Genomic DNA, 23643 nt, shown 5'->3' with positions numbered 1-23643 from the left:
GTCGTCAGCGGAAGTCCTGATTTTAAGTGTTTAACAGCTCGCGGTGTCTTTACGATGCCTCACTGCCGAGCCTTTGGCTGTTCAGAACACAGTGGTCGCAGACAGAACCTAGGACCGGGTCTAGAGAAAGTCAAACTGTTCGCTTTTCCAAGGGACCGGCAGCTGGCCAAGAGATGGGTAACAAACATGGGCACTGACATCGGGCCCCTCGACAGGTTTCTGGACGAGATCCGGCACGACGTCCATTCCAATAAGTACAGGTTGTGCAGCAGACATTTCACCCCCGAAATGTTCAGGCGCGACCTGGAAGCTGAGTTAACAAGTAAGTAGTCTGTGCCAGCAAATCTGTCCCTTAAGGCCGTAGATATAGAGTATTGAATTCAGTTCACTGGCACCAATTCGAATCAGCCGTTTGGGCCACAGCAAGTCCTCCTAAGATACAAGTCCTGCCAGAATTTTTCCTTCAGGTGCGATTTCCCACAAAATAACCTCCTGTGGAAATGATGGAGCACTTTTGCAAAACTTGAAAATGATAAATATGAGTGTGTTTCAGTTGGTTGGCAGGGTGCTCCTTTTTTTTTTTGCAATACTCAAAGTATCTGACATGTCTTCTCCCTTGTGTTGGGTTCATGAAAATATTTCAGATGCGGATAGTTGCAAAACTAGCTTGGTCTAGACCGTGTGCTTCACTGCAGCAGAGCATGACTGGTTCTCCAACCCTGTCGATGTGGGATGGGACGTCTGCATTGACCTTTTCTCCGCTTGGGAGTTCATATGACTACAAAGCCTGATGGCCCATGATAATATATTTCAATTTCAGACACTGAACCCAGACTTCTGCTGAAAGCAGGCGCTGTTCCGACCGTGTTTCCTCATAGCAAGCAGCCAGCGAGAAGAGGGCGCAAGAGGAAGGCGATATCCGCGCTTGAAGAACAACAGGTACGCGCGCGCTCACGGCTCTTCTAAAACACAGCTGGGTTTTCATTCATCTCTGCTCCTTCCACGCATTGCAGGCAAGCTCGCTTCGAGCAGGGGGAGCTGAGGCCACAGGAGGGAGCAAGAGGAAGAGGAGACCTGCCAGCAGAGTAAGTCAGACGTTGTCTGAAATAAATGCATTCAGCCTGTATTGTAGTTGATTTATCCTGTATCTTATATTTTAGGTTAATTGCTTGGTTTTATGATTATTATTCTAGTTATAGCTATGTTGAACACCACAAAAAACATTGACTCCGTAGGTACCATCACTTTAACAGAAACACTGAGTTTCTTTGTTTCCTTTTCAGGCTGCTGCTTCCCTGCAGACCAGGAAATCTAAAGGCAAAAGAGTCCAGAAAAGGAAGAGGCGTGGGAGAAATGTAATTGACCCAGATTCAGTGCACTGTCCATCATTGGCGTCCTTTTCCAGCCTGTTGTTGGGAAATCACTCTGATAGCCAGCTGGCTGATACCCAGTAATCTCTGTAAATATTCCGTATGAAGACGAAGAGCTCACGGGCCCCGGCTGGGCTTGGGCTGGGCTGCGCACCCGCTCGGCTGGTGGGTGATGGGATTGAGTGCTCGGTCACATGACCTTTCAGGGGTGAACTACACTTCATGACTCCTCTGGCAGAGCTGCCTGCTTTTACGTTTCTCATCGATGGAGATAACTACCCGACTGTAAAATCACTGGGCATCTCTTCAGCCTTACTCAGGGTCGATTACTGGGGTAGAAAACATCTTACAAGAAATATTGAGATCTGTAGATTTGAAAGGCACTTGTGTCTGATGTTTAGAGAGGATGTTTTGTTTAATGACTTGGAAACTAAGCAAGTGAATATTTACTTTCTTTTTTCAATTTTAGGCTTGTAAATCAGGCATGCAGAGGTCACTGGCTCTGTGCCATCCCTCAGAAAGAGTACAGCCAGTTTCTCATGTATAACATTTAAGCACCGGCTTCTTAAACAGCTTAACAACTGTAAGCCTTGACAAAGACCCACAGTATTTACTGATTTCTTTCATGAAAATAATTGGGAATTAAATCATCTTTTGATGATGGCTTAGGTGACACAAACTTGCGTCCCGTTCTAATGTTGTGTTTTTTGTTTTACAAGACTAGAGACAAAACAGCAGTTTCCGTGTCCAGAGAGACGCTCAGATTCTATGCAGACGCATCGAGCCAGATGCCCAGTGTAAGTGGTGAAAGTGTCCTGCTGTCTCGTCTCGTGAGGGGGCGATGTCACAGGAGGTTTTGTGCTGCAGACAATGGGGACATTGTGGAGCTACACACACGTTGAACCTTTCTCTCTCAGGGTGTAAACTGGAGGTTGTAGACGTTAGACTGTGGTTTGGAACACACTCATCATTGCTGATTCATCACAGCACTGAAATGTAAAAATAGCTTCCCAATTCCTCTTCAGTACTCAGCCTCCCAGAACGGTAGAAAGCAATGTGATGCCTTCTACCAGCGTCCTGCAAGCCTCCTCTAAAAGGTTTTGACTCAACCCGAACCCTTTCAGCTTCCTGATCAAAAATATACAATGACTAGCCTTCTTAAAGATTAAAAACGCAATTGGTATTCTCTGGGGAAAGTTGAAATGTCCGTATTGCTGTTCCTAAGTACCTGAAACACTGACCAGCCCCCTCAGGGTGATTAATAAGTCAGAGACATATTACTGTCGCGAGTAGCCAGTTCTTTGGTTTGTGGGTATGGCTGTGAAGTGTGCTGGACCGTGTTCGGAGTAACTCTCCAGGCCTCTCTGTCACCCCCAGTAAACAGTCGCACTGGGGCCATGTCCCATGTCACTGGGAGCGCTTCAGTAGACTGACAGAGGTGCCCTGTGTTCTCACTCCGTTCATACAGATGGAAACCAGTTTAGGCCCCTAGGAAAACCAGAGGTGAAAACAGTTTCACTTGAAAACAATTTTCGTAAGAACCCTCTGGTAGAAGATCCTTAATCCGTTTAATTCGGGATTCCTCCCCTTAACGTCCAAACCCAGCAGCCCTCCCAGCAGCAGTGGGTCAGGATCGTATGAAACGCTGAGCTGAAATCGGGGCAGTTTTAGGCCTGTTGCCCGTCAGCTGCTGCAGTGACAGCAGGGATCCAGGGATCTGCCATCGCCAGGGCGACCTGCGCACAGACTGCCCTCCCCGCGCGTGGCCAGCAGGGGGCAGTGCACGAGCCAGACAGAGCCCGTCTGCAGTAGCTTCTCCGACCTACCGGCCGGGCTCTTCGTCAGCGTCATCGTCCTCTTCGTCTTCGTTGACCTGACTCTCTCGTGTCCCTCCCAGCAGCCCCTGCAGCAGGAACCCGAGCCGGCGGAGCCGTCCTGGCTGTTCGAGGGAGTCGTGGGCCGGACGTGGGAGGGTGCCGGCGCAGGTGTCCGGCCCGCCCTGGACTCGCGGAGCAGCGTGGACGGCTCCCGGTCCGTCCCCCGGGAGAGCGGCGTCAAGCAGGAGGGGACCTGGAGCTGCGGCGCTGGCCGTCCGAGTGCGTGAAGGAGGAGGAAGAGGAGTGTCCGCTGGGAATACCCGGACTGCCGAAGCCGGAGCCTGTGGAGACGGCGGAGCTTCCTGGGAGCAGCCTGCCGGCCGGGATTCTCCCAGTCCTCGTGAAGACGGAAGCACCGGACGTCGGGCCCGCGCTCCCGAGCCTCAAGCCGGAGAGGAGCAGCCCTCCCCACGCCCGCTCGGAGTGTCGGCTGCGGACGTGCCCCGAATCCGCCTGGGATACGCGGGAGAGCTGGTCTGGTCCAGCTGAGCGGCCGGATCTCGGATCCCAGCTTCCGGATATTAAAGAGGAGAATCCGAGCTGGAGGCTCCCGCTGGAGAGCGAGGGGCTGAAGCGGGAGCGGGGGTCCCCCCGGAGGAGGCCGGAGCTGGGTGCCCTTGTCCCAGCGGAGGACAGGAGGGACAGCCGGCCCGCGCGCCTCCTCTCGCCCCTCTCGCCCGCGCACGCCATCCTGGTCCGGCTCCCACCCACGGGCACCGCCCGCGCCCCTGTCCAGCTGCTCCTGCTGCCCGCGCTGATCCGCGGGGTCCCGGGAGAGCAGCCCAGCTCGGCGTCCAGGCCCGCCATGTCCAGTCCGGGCTCGAGTGTGTCCACGCCCGTCTTGAATCCCGTGCCGACTGCGGTGTCCAGTCTGGTGTCCAGGCCCATGTCCAGCCCGGTGCCGACCGCGGTGTCCAGTACGTCCAACCACAGTGTGCAGTCCGATGTTGACCGCTGTGTCCAAGCCCATGTCCAGCTCGGTGTCCAGCTCAGTGCCCAGGCCCGTGTCCAGCTTGGTGTCCAGCTCGGTGCCCAGGCCCGTGTCCAGCTCGGTGTCCAGCTCGGGCCTGGCGCTGCTGCCGGTGCGAGAGGCTCTTCCAGCAGGAGTGGAAACTGCTCCGGCACCAGGCCGCCCGCCGCAGCCGCCCGTCCTGCCCCGGTGAGCGTCCGCTGCAGGCCCTGCGCGCCGCCAGGGGGCTCCTGGGATACGCGCTGGCCTCATGCCGGTGGCGGCGGATCTGTTGTTACTCCTGCCTCTCCGTACCGGCTGAACTGGACGTGTGTGTGCAGGCACAGGTGTGTGTGTTGAGCCTTTTCGGAGGCTCATTCTTCTAGGCTGGGAACTTTTCCTGCTGTTTTTCAACAAAGCAGCCGCCAGGCAGCCGGAATCTGAGGTCAAACAGTACGGACTCTCGGCAGGCGTTCCCCTAGCACAGCACGCGAGAGGGCGGGGCAGCGGAGCTCCTCGTACGTGTACGGGGTGTTAAACCCCTCCGCCGTCTCGGATTGTGTCACGTCAAGATGTTTTTTGGGAAATAAAGATGTGAAGAATTTGAAAGGGCTGAAGGTGTAGTGTTGTGTGTAGCAGTAGCTGGGGACATTTTCACACCTTTCCCCACAGGGGGTGAGAGGTAAAAGGGAAAGAGCAAGCGAACAGAGAGACGGATCTGGTGGGAGAACCGAGGGTAAGAAACGCACGAAGCCCCACTCAACATGGCCGCTGGCTGAACCGCTTCCGTTTCCGGGGGCACGCAGCGCAAGCGCCATTTCGTGGCACCGCGGTGACGACAGTGCTGCGCGTCGCATGGCGTCATAGGGACGCGACGCAAGGCTGCCAATTAGAAGTGAGGGTAAGAGTGTCCCATCTTTCCCAATACTTGTTTATGTCCGGAAGACTGCGAGAGAGCATCTAACGGGACTTTGTTGTTCACTTTTTTTTTAAAAAGGGAAAGCGTTGCTATGTTAAAAAAAACCAAATAACTTGACTTATTAAATAGTCCGAGTGGGGCGGACCGCAGTTCTGTTCCGTGGAAGACGGCCCGAATTCTGCAGAGCCTCCGGAGGCGACACGTCCGGACCGGGTCGCGCTTGGCGTCTGGAAGGTGGCGGAGCTGTTTTCTCCGAGCCCGAGCAGGCCGCGGGGTTGGGCACCAGCTGACGCCCGGAGTACCATGAGCGCCAGGCGGCTGGGCTGGGTGCTGGGGGCGCCGGGGGGGAGCGGCGCCGGGGCCTTCGGCGCCGGCAGGAGGAAGCCCAGCCTGGGCTCCGGGCTCAGGGGCGACCGCGCCGAGGACACGAAAGCCGGCGGCGACAGCGGTCTCGCCCTGCCCTACCTGAAGGAGCGCCTCGCCCCCACCATCCACAGCACGCTGGCCGCCGCCGTGGACACGCTGCTGGGCGAGGTGGCGCGGGTGGTGGGCGACAGGCTGGCCCAGGCGCAGCTGGAGGCGGCCAGCAGGGACCGGGAGAACGAGAGCCTGCGGGTGCGGCTGGAGGTGTCGGAGGCCGAGCTCAAGGCGCTGCGGGAGTGCGTCAGTAGCGCCCAGAGGTTCATCGACCAGCTGCCCTTCCCCGGGCCCGGCCCGGAGCAGCCGGCCCTGGAGCCCAGCGGCGGGGCGGGGGAGGACTGCAGCCGCTTCTTCGGCGAGCGGGACGCCGGGCCCAGTCCGGCCGGCCTCTCAGCCGCGCTGCCCGGCTGCGCTTCCGACCTGGACGGCGCCCTGGGGGCCCAGCTGCCCGAGTTCGGCTCCGGCGACGAGCTGAAGGAGTGCCGCCTCTCCATCCAGCCGGACGGCACAGTGACCAACCACGACCTGCTGGACGGCTTCGCCAATCACACGCCGATGCAGAGCCCCTGGTCTGACATGTCCATGCAAGGTACAGTCTGATCCGCTCCAGGTGTGACAGTGCTGTCAGTCAGACTCCCAGTGTGCAGCAGTCTGATCCGCTCCAGGTGTGACAGTGCTGTCAGTCAGACTCCCAGTGCGCAGCAGTCTGATCCGCTCCAGGTGTGACAGTGCTGTCAGACTCCCAGTGTGCAGCAGTCTGATCCGCTCCAGGTGTGACAGTGCTGTCAGACTCCCAGTGCGCAGCAGTCTGATCCGCTCCAGGTGTGACAGTGCTGTCAGACTCCCAGTGCGCAGCAGTCTGATCCGCTCCAGGTGTGACAGTGCTGTCAGTCAGACTCCCAGTGTGCAGCAGTCTGATCCGCTCCAGGTGTGACAGTGCTGTCAGTCAGACTCCCAGTGTGCAGCAGTCTGATCCGCTCCAGGTGTGACAGTGCTGTCAGACTCCCAGTGCGCAGCAGTCTGATCCGCTCCAGGTGTGACAGTGCTGTCAGTCAGACTCCCAGTGCGCAGCAGTCTGATCCGCTCCAGGTGTGACAGGGCTGTCAGTCAGACTCCCAGTGCGCAGCAGTCTGATCCGCTCCAGGTGTGACAGTGCTGTCAGTCAGACTCCCAGTGTGCAGCAGTCTGATCCGCTCCAGGTGTGACAGTGCTGTCAGTCAGACTCCCAGTGTGCAGCAGTCTGATCCGCTCCAGGTGTGACAGTGCTGTCAGACTCCCAGTGTGCAGCAGTCTGATCCGCTCCAGGTGTGACAGTGCTGTCAGTCAGACTCCCAGTGTGCAGCAGTCTGATCCGCTCCAGGTGTGACAGTGCTGTCAGTCAGACTCCCAGTGTGCAGCAGTCTGATCTGCTCCAGGTGTGACAGTGCTGTCAGACTCCCAGTGCGCAGCAGTCTGATCCGCTCCAGGTGTGACAGTGCTGTCAGTCAGACTCCCAGTGCGCAGCAGTCTGATCCTCTCCAGGTGTGACAGTGCTGTCAGACTCCCAGTGTGCAGCAGTCTGATCCGCTCCAGGTTCCCCCCCGACCGCATCCAACTTCGCCCTTAACCCTTCATCTCTCTCTCTCCCTGCGCACCGTCTTGCTGTCTCACTGGACGGTCTGTCTGAACAGCACTATAGGAGAAGAATTGAGTGACCGGTGCTCGAGCAGTGTGTTCACTCCTCTCATAGCGCCCCGAAGTCCAGGGCGCCCCCAGTTTTCCTTGCAGTGCCGGCAGCCTGAGCCTCTTCTTCCTCTGTGTGTTGCAGGCGAGTGCGAGAAGGAGGGCAAGGAAGAGGAGGAAGAGGAGGGGGCAGCTGACCAGGAGAGCCAGCGGGCCGCACCCCGGTTCGAGATCAAAGAGGAGCAGGTGGCGCCGGGCAGCGGGTTGGCGGCGCGCAACGTGGGCGACCTGGGCTACATCCACGTGGTGGAGGAGGAGCGCCCCTCGCGCGCACCCCGCGGCCCCCCCCGGGCACGGCCCCCGGAGAGGCACCCCAAAGAGGAAGGGGACTCCGAGGGGGACGGGGCCCCCCGGGGCGCCCAGCTGGCCGGGGGCGCCCCCTCGGCGGAGGCCGGCGGGAGCCCCCCGTCCAAGCAGGCCGCCGGCTCTGGTCCCGGCCCCTCCCCCAGGCCCGCCCCGGAGCCGGCGCCGGCGGAGGAGGGGGCGGGCCGGCCCCACCTGTGCCTGGAGTGCGGGAAGACGTTCCGGCTGATCTCCAGCCTGAAGAAGCACATCCGCATCCACACGGGCGAGAAGCCCTACCCCTGCCCCGACTGCGGCCGGCGCTTCCGCGAGTCGGGCGCGCTCAAGACCCACCAGCGCATCCACACGGGCGAGAAGCCCTACCAGTGCGCCGAGTGCGGCACCAGCTTCCGGCACCTGGACGGGCTGCGCAAGCACCGGCGCACGCACACGGGCGAGAAGCCCTACCAGTGCGCCGTGTGCGGCAAGAGCCTGAGCCGCCTGCAGCACCTCAAGCACCACCAGCGCATCCACACCGGCGAGCGGCCCTGCCGCTGCCCGCGCTGCGGCAAGAGCTTCAAGGAGCCCGCCGCCCTACGCAAGCACCTGCGCACGCACGGCCAGGAGGCCGGCCTGGGGGCCCCCGACGCGCTGGCGGGGCCCTTCGGCGCCGCCCTGCCCCTGCTCGCCCTCCCCGCCGGCGCCTTCGACCTGTGGTCCGCCGCCGCGGACGAGGACGCGCGGACGTGACCGGGCGGGGCGGGGTGGGGCGGAAGTCGGGGTGCTTGTTCCGGAGGGCCGGCCGTGACCCCCCAGGGGCCCCAGGAGACCCAGCGGACTGAGGTGACGTCGGGGCCCCCTCTCTCGCTCTGTTGCAGTATGATGTGTCGGCACTGTGCACAGCATGACCGCGCGGTGGTCTTTTTAGAGCAGGGTGATGCATTTCATTTTTTTAATCTTTATTACTAATTATTATTAGAAGAAGAATTATTATTATTTTAATCTGTGCAGTTTTACTTGTAGTTATTTGTAGTGAAGTCACCCTGTGCCTGGTGGCTGTCAGTCCTCATCCCCGTCCCCGTCCCGCTCTGGGTCTGGATCAATGGCACCGATCAGCTGCTTCGCTCGGAGTGTGGCCAGCTGGTCGCTGTGATTGATTGGTCCTGGGCGCAGTGATCGGGGTGAAATTTTTCAGTGAAAGGAAAGGCGACTCGTTAGTGGACCTGTTTCTCCCTTCCAGTGTGAAATCCTGTCTCCCAGTGTGCTGGGCCAGTGTGGGCTCATGATTCATGTAGAAAGGCCTGGGCCCCTCACCTGCACAGAGCAGCAACCTCTAAGTCTGAGAACAGGATCAGAGACTTTTACATCTTCCTCTAGACCCGAGAACAGGATCAGAGACGTTTACATCTTCCTCTAGACCCGAGAACAGGATCAGAGACTTTTAAAATCTTCTAGAGCTGAGAACGGGATCAGGGCATGAGGAGCCTTCAGCTCTGCCCCTAGCTGTGGCCTCAGGGGCAGCACTGCAGGGGGGGGGTGGGGGGGTCCGCGTGCAGCTGCTGTCGCCTGTCGCTCGTGTGCTGGACAGACGGGTCAGTCTGTGGGTGCCGTGACGACGTTGGATGGATTGAAATAAACAGCGGTCAAGTTGGTTCCCAGTGTTTCTCTGTCCTGCTCTGTGATCTCCGGTGAGGTGTGTGCGCGAGCTGTGTGTGTTGGCGAGTGTGATGGGGTGACTTTGTCCGGGCTGTCCGTGTACCGCTGCCGGACCCCTCACTGGCCATGCGTGACCTGGACAGGGGCCCACAGGACTCTTCTTAGCCTCCCCACACCCACCAGAGAGCAGCACCTCTCTTGTCCAGTAGGTGGTGCTCTATCACAGTCTTCCCAGGCTGCCCTCAAGCCCGTTTTTATTTAATTGAGCAAAGAGATTACTCAACGCAGCGGTGGGGTTCAGGGGTCAGGGGTCACGGGCTCAAGTCCCAGGAACCACTGAAGCTCACCTACAATCATTATTTTTATTATTTTTTTAAATAAAACTTCCAAAACATTCTGGTTAAAAAGCACAGTAATACCATTGGGCTAAAACAATATGATATATTAAAGTTCTCGTATTACAAATTCCTGACGTGAAAAAAAGAAAAGAGCTTCTTCTTGCCAGCGAATCCCCTGGGACACAGCCCCCCCACACACCCCCCCCGGGGCCAAGGGCCGAAAGGGGGGCACCTCCTGGTCTCCATGGTTACAAAACCTGTCTTAAAAAATTCACAAACGGGTAAAATTACAGCAACGACAACAAGTAAAAAACGGAGCTTTACATTCGTCATGAGAAGACTTAGCACTGACTGCAGGAGAATGAGTACGCCGCTCGTCAACACGGACTCCAGCGACCCAGCAGCACGGCCCACCTTAAAGCTGAATTCGTGATTCCCGGGCGCAGAGGCAGCTCGAGCCGCGCCAGACCACAGCAGGCGGATCCACTCCAGGATGTACAGTGTGGACAGGCTCCCAGCGCACAGGTGGACTCGATGAGCCGAGCCGAAGTCTCCCGCGGCTGGCAGCCCCCGGAGTGGATCGGACAGCTGTGCTCTAGGACTCGGGCGTGGTGCTGCCAGGAGGGGGGGGGGCGCGCGGGTGGGAGGACGAAGAGGAGGAGGAGGAGGAAGAGGAAGAGGAGGAGCTCCTCCGCGTCTCCACGCCCGTGCTGGTCATCTTCATCTTCCTGCGCTTGGCCAGGGGCGCGTTGTCCACGCTCTTGAGGAAGAAGCCCTCACGCTTGCCTCTGTTGAAGGCCTGCAGGGACAGACGCAGACAACTGCAACAGCTCGTCCATTCCCAGAATTCCCACACCTGCCACGGCCTGGGCAGTCAGTGAGCCTGCCTCTCAATAATAATAATATAGTGTGTGACCTCCTGTCCGAGCCTGAGGAACAGACAGTGAGCCTGTCTCTCAATAATAATAATCCAGTGTGTGATCTCCTGTCCCAGCCTGAGGAACAGACAGTGAGCCTGTCTCTCAATAATAATAATACAGTGTGTGACCTCCTGTCCCAGCCTGAGGAACAGACAGTGAGCCTGTCTCTCAATAATAATAATACAGTGTGATCTCCTGTCCCAGCCTGAGGAACAGACAGTGAGCCTGTCTCTCAATAATAATAATACAGTGTGTGATCTCCTGTCCCAGCCTGAGGAACAGACAGTGAGCCTGTCTCTCAATAATAATAATACAGTGTGTGATCTCCTGTCCCAGCCTGAGGAACAGACAGTGAGCCTGTCTCTCAGTAATACTAATAATACAGTGTGAGCCCCCTGTCTCCTCTCTCCTGTCTCTCTCTCTCACCTTGTACGTAGCGTTGACATAGGTCCTCACAGTGGGTCCACAGGACTCCAGCACATCAGGGGTCCTCAAGGGGGTGGAGGACAGCGCACCCCCATTCTGCAGCCACTCGTTCTCCCGCAGGACGGACATCTTGAGGCGCTTGGCGGGGTCCACCGTCAGCAGGCCTGTGGGGAGAGAGGCCAACACTTACAGTTACAGTCATCATAACCGCGATAGGAACAGTAACAGTGATTGTCACAGTAATAATAGTAATCCTTACACTTATAGAGCTGGACACTCCACTCAGAGCTCTTTCCAGATACTGGGGAACCCCTCCACCCCCACCAGTGTGTACCCCCACCTGGATGATGCGCCAGTCCGCTCCCCACAAACCAGCTCTTAGTGGGGAGGAGAGCAGAGTGATGGAGCCAGTTCAGAGATGGGGGTTATTAGGAGGCCATGATGGGTAAAACCCAGGGGGGGAATTTGGCCAGGACACTGGGGTAACACTCAGACACCCCTGGGGTGCAGACCCCAGGGCTAAGGGGGCTGTGAGGTGAACTGTGGGGACGTGGCCAGGGACGTCATACCTCTCACCAGGTCTTTGGCTTCCTCGGACACGCCCCTCCAGGCCTCTCCCTCCAATGAGAAGTCTCCCTCTTTGATCTTGCGCATGATGTCGGCGGCGTGCGATGACGTCATCCCCTTCTGCCCACTCTGGAAGGGAACCTGGCCTGACAGCATCGTGTACTGGAACAGAGAGACACAGACAGGGTAGGGACAGGCACAGAGAGAGAGAGAGACACTGAGAGACAGACAGGCTGTGAGAGACACAGAGAGAGACAGTGGAAGACAGACAGGCAGTGAGAGAGAGACAAGACACAGAGAGAGACAGGTAGTGAGAGAGACAGACAGGCAGTGAGCGAGAGAGAGAGACAGTCACAGAGAGAGAGGTAGGGAGATAGAGAGGCGCGGAGAGGGTACCAGGATGACGCCGAGACTCCAGAGGTCGCAGGCCTGGTCGTATCCGGCGCTGTGGAACAGCTCTGGCGCGGCGTACTGCAGGGTGAAGCAGGGCGTCTGCAGGGGCATGCTGCCAGCAGGGCACAGCCGCGCGAAGCCGAAATCGATCACCTTGAGCGCCGCGTCCTCGCCCTCGTCCGCGAACAGCAGGTTCTGCACAGCGCAGACAGAGTGACCATCAGCTGCTCCACACCCCCACCACTGTCAGCGTACGTCAGCGCCAGACTCGCATTGACCCAGTGTCGCATTGCAGTATTGGGGTACAGAGCGACAGTACCTCAGGTTTGAGGTCGCGGTGCACCACCCCCACGTCGTGCATGAAGCTGACGGCCGACACCAGGCTCTTCATCAGCAGGCTGGCCTCCCCCTCAGCAAAGAGCTTCTTCCTCTTGATCCTCTCCAGCAGCTCCCCGCCCTCCAGCAGCTCCAGCACCAGGTACATGTGGTACTGAGAGAGGGCCAGACTCAGCGCAGAGCCCGTGTGTGTGTGTGTGTGTGTGTGTGTGTGTGTGTGTGTTTGTGTGTGTGTGTCTCTCCAGCAGCCCGTCTGTCTGCGTGTCCAGCTGTCTCTCCCTCAGCCTGTCTGTCTATCTCTCTAGCAGCCTGTCTCTCTCTCTCTGTCGCAGTCTGTCTATCCGTCTGCCTATCTGTGTGTCCACCTGTCTCTCCCTCAGCCTGTCTGTCTGTCTGTGTGTCCATCTGTCTCTCCCTCAGCCTGTCTGTCTATCTCTCTAGCACCCTCTCTCTCTGTCGCAGTCTGTCTGTCTGTCTGCCTATCTGTGTGTCCATCTGTCTCTCCCTCAGCCTGTCTGTCTCTCTCTCTCTGTCGCAGCCTGTCTGTCTGTACCTGGTCCTGGAAGACCTCGTGCAGTTTCACAATGTTGGGGTGACCATCACACTGCCGCAGAGCCGTCACCTCCCTCTGTGTGTTCACCTCCATCCTGACAACACAGACACAGTGACAGCATCTCAGCATGACAGCTTCATGTGTGTGAACCGTCAGTCCAGTCTGGGTCACCCTGTACCCCTACAGTCCAGTCTGGGTCACCCTGTACCCCTACAGTCCAGTCTGGGTCACCTTGTACCCCTACAGTCCAGAGATCACTGGTCCAGTCTGGGTCACACTGTACCCCTACAGTCCAGAGATCACTGGTCCAGTCTGGGACACACTGTACCCCTACAGTCCAGAGATCACTGGTCCAGTCTGGGTCACACTGTACCCCTACAGTCCAGTCTGGGTCACACTGTACCCCTACTGTCCAGTCTGGGTCACACTGTACTCCTACAGTCCAGAGATCACTGGTCCAGTCTGGGTCACCTTGTACCCCTACAGTCCAGTCTGGGTCACCTTGTACCCCTACAGTCCAGAGATCACTGGTCCAGTATGGGTCACACTGTACCCCTACAGTCCAGTCTGGGTCACCCTGTACCCCTCCAGTCCAGAGATCACTGTCCAGTCTGGGTCACACTGTACCCCTACAGTCCAGTCTGGGTCACACTGTACCCCTACAGTCCAGAGATCACCAGTCCAGCCTGGGTCACCCTGTACCCCTACAGTCCAGTCTGGGTCACACTGTACCCCTACAGTCCAGTCTGGGTCACACTGTACCCCTACAGTCCAGTCTGGGTCACCCTGTACCCCTCCAGTCCAGAGATCACTGTCCAGTCTGGGTCACACTGTACCCCTACAGTCCAGTCTGGGTCACACTGTAATCCTACAGTCCAGAGATCACCAGTCCAGCCTGGGTCACCCTGTACCCCTACAGTCCAGTCTGGGTCACACTGTACCCCTACAGTCCAGAGATCACTGGTCCAGTCTGGGTCACACTGTACCCCTACAGTCCAGTCTGGGTCACACTGTACCCCTACAGTCCAGAGATCACAGTCCAGTCTGGGTCACACTGTACCCCTACAGTCCAGTCTGGGTCACACTGTACCCCTACAGTCCAGAGATCACTGGTCCAGTCTGGGTCACACTGTACCCCTACAGTCCAGTCTGGGTCACCCTGTACCCCTACAGTCCAGAGATCACTGGTCCAGTCTGCCTGGGCTGCCCGTGACCGTGCCGAACTGTGAGTCACGGGTTCGAGCCAGGTGCCCCCGGTGGAAACACACCTGCGGCTGACGATCTTCACGGCGAACTCCTGGCCCGTCTGCCGGTGCCGACACCGGCGGCACACGGAGAAACTGCCCTCCCCCAGGGGCGGCTCCTGCAGGCACAGGTCATACTGCTGGAAGAACTGGGAGTCCTGCAGAGACAGGGCGCAGCTGTGGGGACAGTCTGAACTGCTCTGGCCACACTGACACAGGAGAGGGGAGAGGAGAGAGACAGGGGAGAGAGGGGAGAGAGAGGAGAGAGAGGGGAGAGGGGAGAGGGGAGAGGGGAGAGGAGAGGGGAGAGAAGGGAGGGGAGAGGGGAGAGAGAGAGGAGAGAGGGGAGAGGGGAGAGGGGAGAGGGGAGAGGGGAGAGGGGAGAGAGAAAGGGGAGGGGAGAGAGAGGAGAGGGTGGAGAGGGGAGAGGAGAGACGAGAGGGGAGAGAGAGGGGAGAGAGAGGAGAGAGGGGAGAGGGGGGAGAGAGGAGAGAGAGGGGAGAGAGAGGAGAGGGTGGAGAGGGGAGAGAGAGGGGAGAGGGGGGAGAGGGGAGAGGGGAGAGAGGGGAGAGAGAGGAGAGGGGAGAGAGGAGAGACGAGAGGGGGGAGGGGAGACAGGGGAGAGAGGGGAGAGGGGAGAGAGAGGGTAGAGGGGAGAGGGTAGAGGGGAGAGGGGAGGGGAGGGGGGTGGGACATGCAGCCGGTCCTGAGCTCAGCGTGTATCTGGGCTGGTACCTTGAGCATGGCACTGCGCTCCACGCTGGCAGAACCAGGCCGATCTGGGCTCATCTGGGCCTCCAGGAAGTCGCCCATCACTGCGTTGCGGTTGAAGAGGATTGAAGGAGCGATGAAGGAGTAGCCCTGGACAGAGACAAGAGTCACAGAGTCACCCTCCTGACACACAGAACAGCAGCGGACACAGTGTCAGCGGGGCGGGCTCTCAGGGAGGCGGGCTCTCAGAGGGGCGGGCTCTCAGAGGGGTTGGTCCCTCAGGGGGGCGGGCTCTCAGGGAGGTTGGTCCCTCAGGGGGGCGGGCTCTCAGGGGGGTTGGTCCCTCAGGGGGGCGGGCTCTCAGGGGGGCGGGCTCTCAGGGGGGTTGGTCCCTCAGGGGGGCGGGCCCCTCAGGGGGGTTGGTCCCTCAGGGGGGTTGGTCCCTCAGGGGGGCGGGCGGGTTCTCAGGGAGGTTGGTCCCTCAGAGGGGTTGGTCCCTCAGGGGGGCGGGCGGGCTCTCAGGGGGGTGGGCTCTCAGGGGGGTTGGTCCCTCAGGGGGGCGGGCTCTCAGGGGGGCGGGCTCTCAGGGGGGCGGGCTCTCAGGGGGGCGGCAGGGGCGTGCTCGGACCTGGAAGAGGCGGTCAGTGCTGGGGGGGGTGCTGGCCGGGGAGTCTGTGGGGTCCATGCTGGTGAATTCCTCCGCAAAGTTACTGACGTCCAGCTCGCTGCGCAGCTCCGGACGGAAAGGAGCCGGAATCTTCTTCGCTGCCAGATCTGCCCAGTTCAGACCCTGCGGACAGAGAGAGGGGTTAGAGGAGAGAGAGGGGGGTTAGAGGGGAGAGAGAGGGGGGGGGTTAGAGGAGAGAGAGAGAGAGGGGGGTTAGAGGGGAGAGAGACAGAGGGGTTAGAGGAGAGAGAGGGGGGTTAGAGGGGAGAGAGAGGGGGGGGGGTTAGAGGAGAGAGAGACAGAGGGGTTAGAGGAGAGAGAGGGGGGTTAGAGGGGAGAGAGAGGGGGTGGTTAGAGGGGGGGCAGGACAGGGATCCCGAGGGAAGGAGAGGTGGGGGGCACCTTGAAGAAGGGGTGACTCTTGATGTCGTCGGCCCCGCGGGGCCCCGCGCCCAGCCTCCTGCGGGGGTCCTTCACCAGCAGCTTCCGCAGCAGGTCCTTCGCCAGGGGGCTCATGTCCGCGGGGAACGGGGGGTCACAGCGCAGGATCCGCCTGGACAGGGACACCACACTGAGCAGACAGATCCCAGGATGTACCCCAACTCCTCTCCCCCTCTCCTGGGGCGCAGTCGGGGTACCCTCACCTGGACACGTCGGCCTGGGAGTTCTTCTCGCCCTCCAGGGTGAAGGGAGAGGCTCCGGTCAGCAGCTCGAACATCAGGATGCCCAGACTCCACCAGTCCACGGACTGCGCACAGAGAGGGGGACCCCGTCAGCCCTCGGCTCCACTGCCCGATCCCCAGAGACCCCGCGCTCAGTCAGTCCGGCCGGGACTCTGGGATTCTGTCCGTCCGGGAGTCAGTCGGTCAGTCCGTCGGTCCGGGAGTCGGTCTGGGAGTCGGTCCGGGAGTCGGTCTGTCAGTCCGGGAGTCGGTCCGGGAGTCGGTCCGTCAGTCCGGGAGTCGGTCTGGGAGTCGGTCCGGGAGTCGGTCCGGGAGTCGGTCCGTCAGTCCGGGAGTCGGTCCGGGAGTCGGTCTGTCAGTCCGGGAGTCGGTCCGTCAGTCCGGGAGTCGGTCCGGGAGTCGGTCCGGGAGTCGGTCTGGGAGTCGGTCCGGGAGTCGGTCCGGGAGTCGGTCCGTCAGTCCGGGAGTCGGTCCGGGAGTCGGTCTGTCAGTCCGGGAGTCGGTCCGGGAGTCGGTCCGTCAGTCCGGGAGTCGGTCTGGGAGTCGGTCTGGGAGTCGGTCCGGGAGTCGGTCCGGGAGTCGGTCTGTCAGTCCGGGAGTCGGTCCGGGAGTCGGTCCGTCAGTCCGGGAGTCGGTCTGGGAGTCGGTCTGGGAGTCGGTCCGGGAGTCGGTCCGTCAGTCCGGGAGTCGGTCTGGGAGTCGGTCCGGGAGTCGGTCTGGGAGTCGGTCTGGGAGTCGGTCCGGGAGTCGGTCCGTCAGTCCGGGAGTCGGTCCGGGAGTCGGTCTGGGAGTCGGTCCGGGAGTCGGTCCGTCAGTCCGGGAGTCGGTCCGTCAGTCCGGGAGTCGGTCCGGGAGTCGGTCTGGGAGTCGGTCCGGGAGTCGGTCTGGGAGTCGGTCCGGGAGTCGGTCCGTCAGTCCGGGAGTCGGTCTGGGAGTCGGTCCGGGAGTTGGTCGGTCAGTCCGGGAGTCGGTCCGTCAGTCCGGGAGTCGGTCTGGGAGTCGGTCCGGGAGTCGGTCTGGGAGTCGGTCCGGGAGTCGGTCGGTCAGTCCGGGAGTCGGTCCGTCAGTCCGGGAGTCGGTCCGTCAGTCCGGGAGTCGGTCCGTCAGTCCAGGAGGCTCACCTTGCCGTGCCCAGACTTGCCTCGGATGATCTCCGGAGCCATGTACTCGATGGTGCCGCAGAAGGAGTAGGTCCGCTCTTTCTATAGGGAGACAGAGCAGGCTGACACACTGCAGGCTGGACTGGGAGCTGGATGAGTTCTTCACTGGGATTATAATCAGACTCACTGACAGAGCAGTCTGAGACACTGCAGGCTGGACTGGACTGGCTGGACTGGGAGCTGGATTAGTTCTTCACTGGGATTATAATCAGACTCACTGACACTGACAGAGCAGTCTGAGACACTGCAGGCTGGACTGGACTGGCTGGACTGGGAGCTGGATTAGTTCTTCACTGGGATTATAATCAGACTCCACTGACACTGACAGAGCAGTCTGACACACTGCAGGCTGGACTGGACTGGGAGCTGGATTAGTTCTTCACTGGGATTATAATCAGACTCACTGACACTGCAGGCTGGACAGGACTGACATATTCCAATTATCCAAACAAAGACTAGCATGGGGACTATCAGATATAATACAATAAAACTACTCGATGGAGGTAATTAAATGTACTGTACCCACTTCAGTTTATTAACCCGTTCATCTCTCATGGACTGCTGCTACGTTTTTAAGCACCTGTATGCGATTTTTTGAGATCTAAGTGATTTTTAAATTCTGCTTTGTGTGTTTATGTTTGATGTCCTTCTTACAGGAGAAGCCCAAGACAAGTGTCCACAGCTCTGATCACCTCATCGTCCAGGAACTCTTTGCTCAGGCCGAAGTCCGTGAGCACCACGTGGCCCTCGCTGTCCAGCAGGATGTTCTCCAGCTTGATATCCCGGTAGACGATTCCCAGCTGGGAGAAAACAGAGGCGCCCTGGTCAGACAGCAGCATCGGATGCACAGATAAGACACAGACAGAGTTTAAACTGTCCAGGAGGAACACTGGGTCTCTCTCTCTCCCAGTTACCCCAGTCCGGGAGAAACACTGGGTCTCTCTCTCTCTCCCAGTTACCCCAGTCCAGGAGAAACACTGGGTCTCTCTCTCTCTCTCCCAGTTACCACAGTCCAGGAGAAACACTGGGTCTCTCTCTCTCCCAGTTACCCCAGTCCAGGAGAAACACTGGGTCTCTCTCTCTCCCTCCCAGTTACCCCAGTCCAGGAGAAACACTGGGTCTCTCTCTCTCCCTCCCAGTTACCCCAGTCCAGGAGAAACACTGGGTCTCTCTCTCCCCCAGTGACTCCAGTCCAGGAGGAACACTGGGTCTCTCTCTCCCCCAGTGACTCCAGTCCAGGAGGAACACTAGGTCTCTCTCTCTCTCCCAGTGACTCCAGTCCAGGAGGAACACTGGGTCTCTCTCTCCCCCAGTGACTCCAGTCCAGGAGGAACACTGGGTCTCTCTCTCCCCCAGTGACTCCAGTCCAGGAGGAACACTGGGTCTCTCTCTCCCCCAGTTACCCCAGTCCAGGAGGAACACTGGGTCTCTCTCTCTCCCAGTGACTCCAGTCCAGGAGAAACACTGGGTCTCTCTCTCTCTCTCCCAGTTACCCCAGTCCAGGAGGAACACTGGGTCTCTCTCTCCCCCAGTGACTCCAGTCCAGGAGGAACACTGGGTCTCTCTCTCCCCCAGTCAGACAGGAACGCAGAGGGACCTTGTGCAGGTGCTCCAGTGCCAGCACGATCTCTCCGATGTAGATGGCGACCTCGTCCTCACTGAAGCGGTCCCGCTGGTACAGGTGTGTGAACATCTCACCCCCGCTGACATAATCTGACACAGGAGACACACAGCAGTCAGCTCACACTCTCTGAGGACACGGGGATAGGCAGAGGACAAGCAGGGGGCACAGGCTGGGGGGGACAGGTAGAGGACAGGCTGGGGGGACGGGTAGAGGACAGGCTGGGGGGGACAGGTTGGGGGGGGAAAGGTAGAGGACAGGCAGGGGGGGACAGGCAGAGGACAGGCGGAGCAGGCCCTGACCCAGGATGAGGTGCAGCTTGGCGTGGGTCTGGAAGGCGTAGTGCAGCGTGACCAGGAAGGGCGACTGGCGGATGTGCTCCAGGACCTGGCGCTCGGTGCGCGTGTGCTCCGCCGTCTTCGCCTTCTGCACGATGGCCGCCTTCTTCAGCACCTTCATGGCGTACAGCTTGCCCTCGTCGTGCCCGCTGGCCTTGCGCACCAGGAACACCTTCCCGTAGGCTGTGGGCACACAGGGCACAGGGCAGGTGACCACCAGGGGCACACAGGGCACAGGGCAGGTGACCACCAGGGGCACACAGGGCACGGGGCAGGTGACCACAGGGGGCACACAGGGCACGGGGCAGGTGACCACAGGGGGCACACAGGGCACGGGGCAGGTGACCACCGGGGACCACACAGGGCACGGGGCAGGTGACCACCAGGGGGCACACAGGGCACGGGGCAGGTGACCACCAGGGCACACAGGGCACGGGGCAGGTGACCACCAGGGGCACACAGGGCACGGGGCAGGTGACCACAGGGGGCACACAGGGCACGGGGCAGGTGACCACAGGGGCACACAGGGCACGGGGCAGGTGACCACCAGGGGCACACAGGGCACGGGGCAGGTGACCACCAGGGGGCACACAGGGCACGGGGCAGGTGACCACAGGGGGCACACAGGGCACGGGGCAGGTGACCACAGGGGGCACACAGGGCACGGGGCAGGTGACCACCAGGGGCACACAGGGCACGGGGCAGGTGACCACAGGGGGCACACAGGGCACGGGGCAGGTGACCACCGGGGACCACACAGGGCACAGGGCAGGTGACCACCAGGGGGCACACAGGGCACAGGGCAGGTGACCACAGGGGGCAGTAACCGCCCAGTGCCGGGGGGCACACAGGGCACGGGGCAGGTGACCACTGGGGGGCAGTAACTGCCCCGGGTCAGGGGCCAGTAACAGGGAGAATGAGTACAGTGAGCGAGTTATTGTGCGTCTTTGTTAGTTTGTGAGTTATTGGGCGTCATTGCAAGTTTGTGAGTTATTGTGCGTCTTTGCCCGTCTGCTTACCTCCCGTCCCCAGCACCTTCAGCAGCTCAAAGTTCTCCATCCCAACTCTCTCCGTGTGCCCTGTCAGATTAGCTAGGAGGAGGAAGAGGGATAAATCTCATTACTGTCCACAGACACACACCTGTCTCCTTCAAGACGCTCAACTGCCCCACAGCAAGTCTGACTGACAGCACTGTCACACCTGGAGCGGATCAGACTGCTGCGCACTGGGAGTCTGACAGCACTGTCACACCTGGAGCGGATCAGACTGCTGCACACTGGGAGTCTGACTGACAGCACTGTCACACCTGGAGCGGATCAGACTGCTGCGCACTGGGAGTCTGACTGACAGCACTGTCACACCTGGAGCGGATCAGACTGCTGCGCACTGGGAGTCTGACTGACAGCACTGTCATACCTGGAGCGGATCAGACTGCTGCACACTGGGAGTCTGACAGCACTGTCACACCTGGAGCGGATCAGACTGCTGCGCACTGGGAGTCTGACAGCACTGTCATACCTGGAGCGGATCAGACTGCTGCGCACTGGGAGTCTGACAGCACTGTCACACCTGGAGCGGATCAGACTGCTGCGCACTGGGAGTCTGACTGACAGCACTGTCACACCTGGAGAGGATCAGACTGCTGCACACTGGGAGTCTGACAGCACTGTCACACCTGGAGCGGATCAGACTGCTGCACACTGGGAGTCTGACAGCACTGTCACACCTGGAGCGGATCAGACTGCTGCACACTGGGAGTCTGACAGCACTGTCACACCTGGAGCGGATCAGACTGCTGCGCACTGGGAGTCTGACAGCACTGTCATACCTGGAGCGGATCAGACTGCTGCGCACTGGGAGTCTGACTGACTGCACTGTCACACCTGGAGCGGATCAGACTGCTGCACACTGGGAGTCTGACAGCACTGTCACACCTGGAGCGGATCAGACTGCTGCGCACTGGGAGTCTGACTGACAGCACTGTCACACCTGGAGCGGATCAGACTGCTGCGCACTGGGAGTCTGACAGCACTGTCACACCTGGAGCGGATCAGACTGCTGCGCACTGGGAGTCTGACTGACAGCACTGTCACACCTGGAAACACACGAACAGACAGCAGAAAGCCCAACACTCACCGTTCGTGAGCTGGTGTTTGACCGTGTGCTCCTCCCTGCCCTCCTCCCCGGAGTCCTCGGCTCCGCTGCCGGCGCTGTCTCCGGACATAGCGGCGCGGCTCCTGCCTGCGTATCCGGGAATTTACCGCATACAGGGCCGATACAGTCTCAGCAATCAGCCGTGGGTCGGAACTGAGAAACCTCGGTTTTAATGGGAGCCCCCAAAAAATGTGTATCGCGATTGATAAGCCAGGCAACTCGCTCGGACAGGTGGGGGTTATGAAAATGTTCCGGTTCGGCTACAACACCCGCCACGGCACCGGTGTACCGCCGTCTCTACATTTCACTGAACACACACACAAAAAAAAAAACGGCGTTGCCACCTCTTCCCCGAAAATAAAAAAAGAGTTAATCACGAAAAAGCACTTAAAAAAAAAAAACCGTTCTCCTCCACCTCCTCCTCACCCGCCCCCTAACCCCGAGAGTACGGTGTTAACTCTTCATTCATTTCGGGCGCATATCCGGCCCAAGGCATCGCCTTCAGCCGCAGCAAATGGAACCATTTTTTTATGATCAAATGCCGAATTTCCTCTTTTTTTAAGAAAAAAAAAGGAGGAGAAAACTACATGGTGCTCCGATACCAGCTAGCGCCGCGGTGGAGCCGGTGCTGCAAACACAAAGTTCCGGGTCCGGTGTCACAAGAGGCGCGGTGTGTTTCACTTTCTTCAAATCGTTACCTTTAATGTCAATTCATAATAATTATTAATTATTATCGTTCACCCCCCTCCCCGATCTGCGCCCTGCGACGCCTCAAGGGTAACAAGTTTTCGGCTTCACGGAAGGACACGGTCTTTCCCTCCTCCCCTCCCCAGAAAAAAATAAAATAAAATCATTTAAATATCCGCCGGAGTCCTGATTTATGCACCACAAAAAAATAAAATATAATAAATAAACGTGTTTCTTCCCGTGTTTGACGAGCGTTACACGGGCGGAGACGTCGGATCGGTCCGCCTCGCTTCCTCGGCCCGGCTGCGGGGTCGCGGCGGTACCGGGCCCGGGTGGCAGGAAGGGGCGGGGGGGTCGGCGTCGGAAAGTGGGGTGCCGAGCTGGTTCGGGAACCGGGGTCGCCGGGCTCCTCTCCTGGCAGTGTCGGTGCCTGGCAGACTTGGCCCTACGGGGGCCGACGAGTTTGAATTGAAGTTGACGGGCGGGGCTGCCGAGGGGGGAGAGTGAGAGAGGGAAACGGGGTGGAAGGACTCCCTGTCCCCTCCCTCCTGCTATCCCGGCCCTTTCGATTCCCCTTTCTCCTCGAAAACGGCCTGGCTCGGTCCCGGCTGCCCCGCTCGCCTCCGCCCGGGCGCCGGCGGGACCTAGGAGGCCCGCAGCCCGTGGGAGGGACGCGCTGCGCCGGCCGAGCGGCGCTACGCCAGTCCGCTGCCGCGACCGCGGGCGGGCGGACGAGCAGGCCGAGTGTAACGGCGGTCCTGATGCGGCTTCTCTCCGAAAGCGAGTCGTGTTTTCAGACCGGCCCGACACTGACTAGAAGAAACTCTGGTTGAATTTCGAAAAGGATTTCGCCTAGAGAGAGTGATGGATCATGTTTTGTTGTTAAGCAAAACAGTGTTGCCCTTCTCACCTGAAGTACCGCTCAGGGGAGAAATCCAATTTTAAGACAAAATGACGAGATCTAGTCCGGGCAGTTAGTACTGCAGCTATAAGAATTTATCTGACGGCTTCCTTTCCATTTTGTTTCCGAGGTATTCAGATGTCTGGGTGTTGAACACAGTCAACAAGTCTTTTCGAAGCAGCAGCACCTGAAAGTCTGGGAAGCTGTTAAACGGACCCGTTAAATCAATATCGAGCTGTTTTCTAAACACACTGGTCACCTAGGACCAGGGCTGGACAGTCCTGTTTTAGACACACTGACCCTCCAGGACCGGACAGTCCTGTTCTAGATACACTGGTCATCTAGGGCCAGGACCGGACAGTCCTGTTGTAGACACATGGACCCTCCAGGACCTGGACTGGACAGCCCTGTTCTAGACACACTGACGCTCCAGGACTGGGACTGGACAGCTCTGTTCTAGACACTGTCCCTCCAGGACTGGACAGCCCTGTTATGGACACACTGACCCTTGAGAACCAGGACTGGACAGTCATGTTTTAGACACACTGACCCTCCAGCACTGGCCAGCCCTGTTCTGCTACACACCACACTGACCCTCCAGGACTGGACAGTCCTGTTCTGGACACACTGACCCTCCAGGACCGGGACTGGACAGGTGGTACGACTCAAGTGAAGGACCTTAGCTGTGTTCCCCCAGAGTTTTGAACCTGCAACCTCTCTGTCACATGACTGCCACTCGCCCTCTTTTG

General features: G+C 59.2%; 3 protein-coding genes across 3 annotated transcripts; 2 read left to right on the top strand and 1 right to left on the bottom strand.

Moving 5' to 3' along the window:
* Window positions 1-1854: 1854 nt before the first annotated feature.
* On the top strand, window positions 1855-5014 carry LOC107075850 (uncharacterized). Its single transcript, XM_069180363.1, has 3 exons — window positions 1855-1893; window positions 2095-2167; window positions 3271-5014. The coding sequence occupies exons 1-3, from the start codon at window positions 1855-1857 to the stop codon at window positions 4554-4556; spliced, it is 1398 nt and encodes a 465-aa protein (XP_069036464.1). The 3' UTR covers window positions 4557-5014.
* A 46-nt stretch (window positions 5015-5060) lies between these two features.
* LOC138224147 (zinc finger protein with KRAB and SCAN domains 3-like) lies at window positions 5061-9192 on the top strand. Its single transcript, XM_069180612.1, has 2 exons — window positions 5061-6124; window positions 7343-9192. The coding sequence occupies exons 1-2, from the start codon at window positions 5419-5421 to the stop codon at window positions 8287-8289; spliced, it is 1653 nt and encodes a 550-aa protein (XP_069036713.1). The 5' UTR covers window positions 5061-5418; the 3' UTR covers window positions 8290-9192.
* A 351-nt stretch (window positions 9193-9543) lies between these two features.
* rps6ka4 (ribosomal protein S6 kinase, polypeptide 4) lies at window positions 9544-22895 on the bottom strand. Its single transcript, XM_069180608.1, has 17 exons — window positions 21289-22895; window positions 20172-20243; window positions 19117-19335; window positions 18791-18906; window positions 17886-17993; window positions 17155-17235; window positions 15995-16098; window positions 15753-15903; window positions 15312-15473; window positions 14708-14833; window positions 13997-14130; window positions 12729-12822; window positions 12159-12329; window positions 11843-12034; window positions 11449-11608; window positions 10880-11043; window positions 9544-10332 (listed from the first exon to the last, which is right to left on the bottom strand). The coding sequence occupies exons 1-17, from the start codon at window positions 21374-21376 to the stop codon at window positions 10129-10131; spliced, it is 2346 nt and encodes a 781-aa protein (XP_069036709.1). The 5' UTR covers window positions 21377-22895; the 3' UTR covers window positions 9544-10128.
* Window positions 22896-23643: the final 748 nt, after the last annotated feature.

Source organism: Lepisosteus oculatus, chromosome 18 (assembly GCF_040954835.1).
Source record: "Lepisosteus oculatus isolate fLepOcu1 chromosome 18, fLepOcu1.hap2, whole genome shotgun sequence".
In the NCBI taxonomy this organism is placed as follows: domain Eukaryota; kingdom Metazoa; phylum Chordata; class Actinopteri; order Semionotiformes; family Lepisosteidae; genus Lepisosteus; species Lepisosteus oculatus.
Note: the sequence above shows the minus strand (reverse complement) of the source record. Positions and strands in the feature narration are given on the sequence as shown.

What these genes read in the sequence shown, in the direction of transcription:
- LOC107075850 (XM_069180363.1), top strand. Translation starts at nt 1,855, where the DNA reads ATGCAGAGGTCACTGGCTCTGTGCCATCCCTCAGAAAGA. An exon ending in TGTGCCATCCCTCAGAAAGA is followed by an intron (nt 1,894 to 2,094) that starts GTACAGCCAGTT and finishes TTACAAGACTAG; the next exon opens with AGACAAAACAGCAGTTTCCG. An exon ending in CATCGAGCCAGATGCCCAGT is followed by an intron (nt 2,168 to 3,270) that starts GTAAGTGGTGAA and finishes CCCTCCCAGCAG; the next exon opens with CCCCTGCAGCAGGAACCCGA.
- LOC138224147 (XM_069180612.1), top strand. Translation starts at nt 5,419, where the DNA reads ATGAGCGCCAGGCGGCTGGGCTGGGTGCTGGGGGCGCCGGGGGGGAGC. An exon ending in GTCTGACATGTCCATGCAAG is followed by an intron (nt 6,125 to 7,342) that starts GTACAGTCTGAT and finishes TGTGTGTTGCAG; the next exon opens with GCGAGTGCGAGAAGGAGGGC.
- rps6ka4 (XM_069180608.1), bottom strand. Translation starts at nt 21,376, where the DNA reads ATGTCCGGAGACAGCGCCGGCAGCGGAGCCGAGGACTCCGGGGAGGAG. An exon ending in CAAACACCAGCTCACGAACG is followed by an intron (nt 20,244 to 21,288) that starts GTGAGTGTTGGG and finishes TCCTCCTCCTAG; the next exon opens with CTAATCTGACAGGGCACACG. An exon ending in GAAGGTGCTGGGGACGGGAG is followed by an intron (nt 19,336 to 20,171) that starts GTAAGCAGACGG and finishes GTGTGCCCACAG; the next exon opens with CCTACGGGAAGGTGTTCCTG.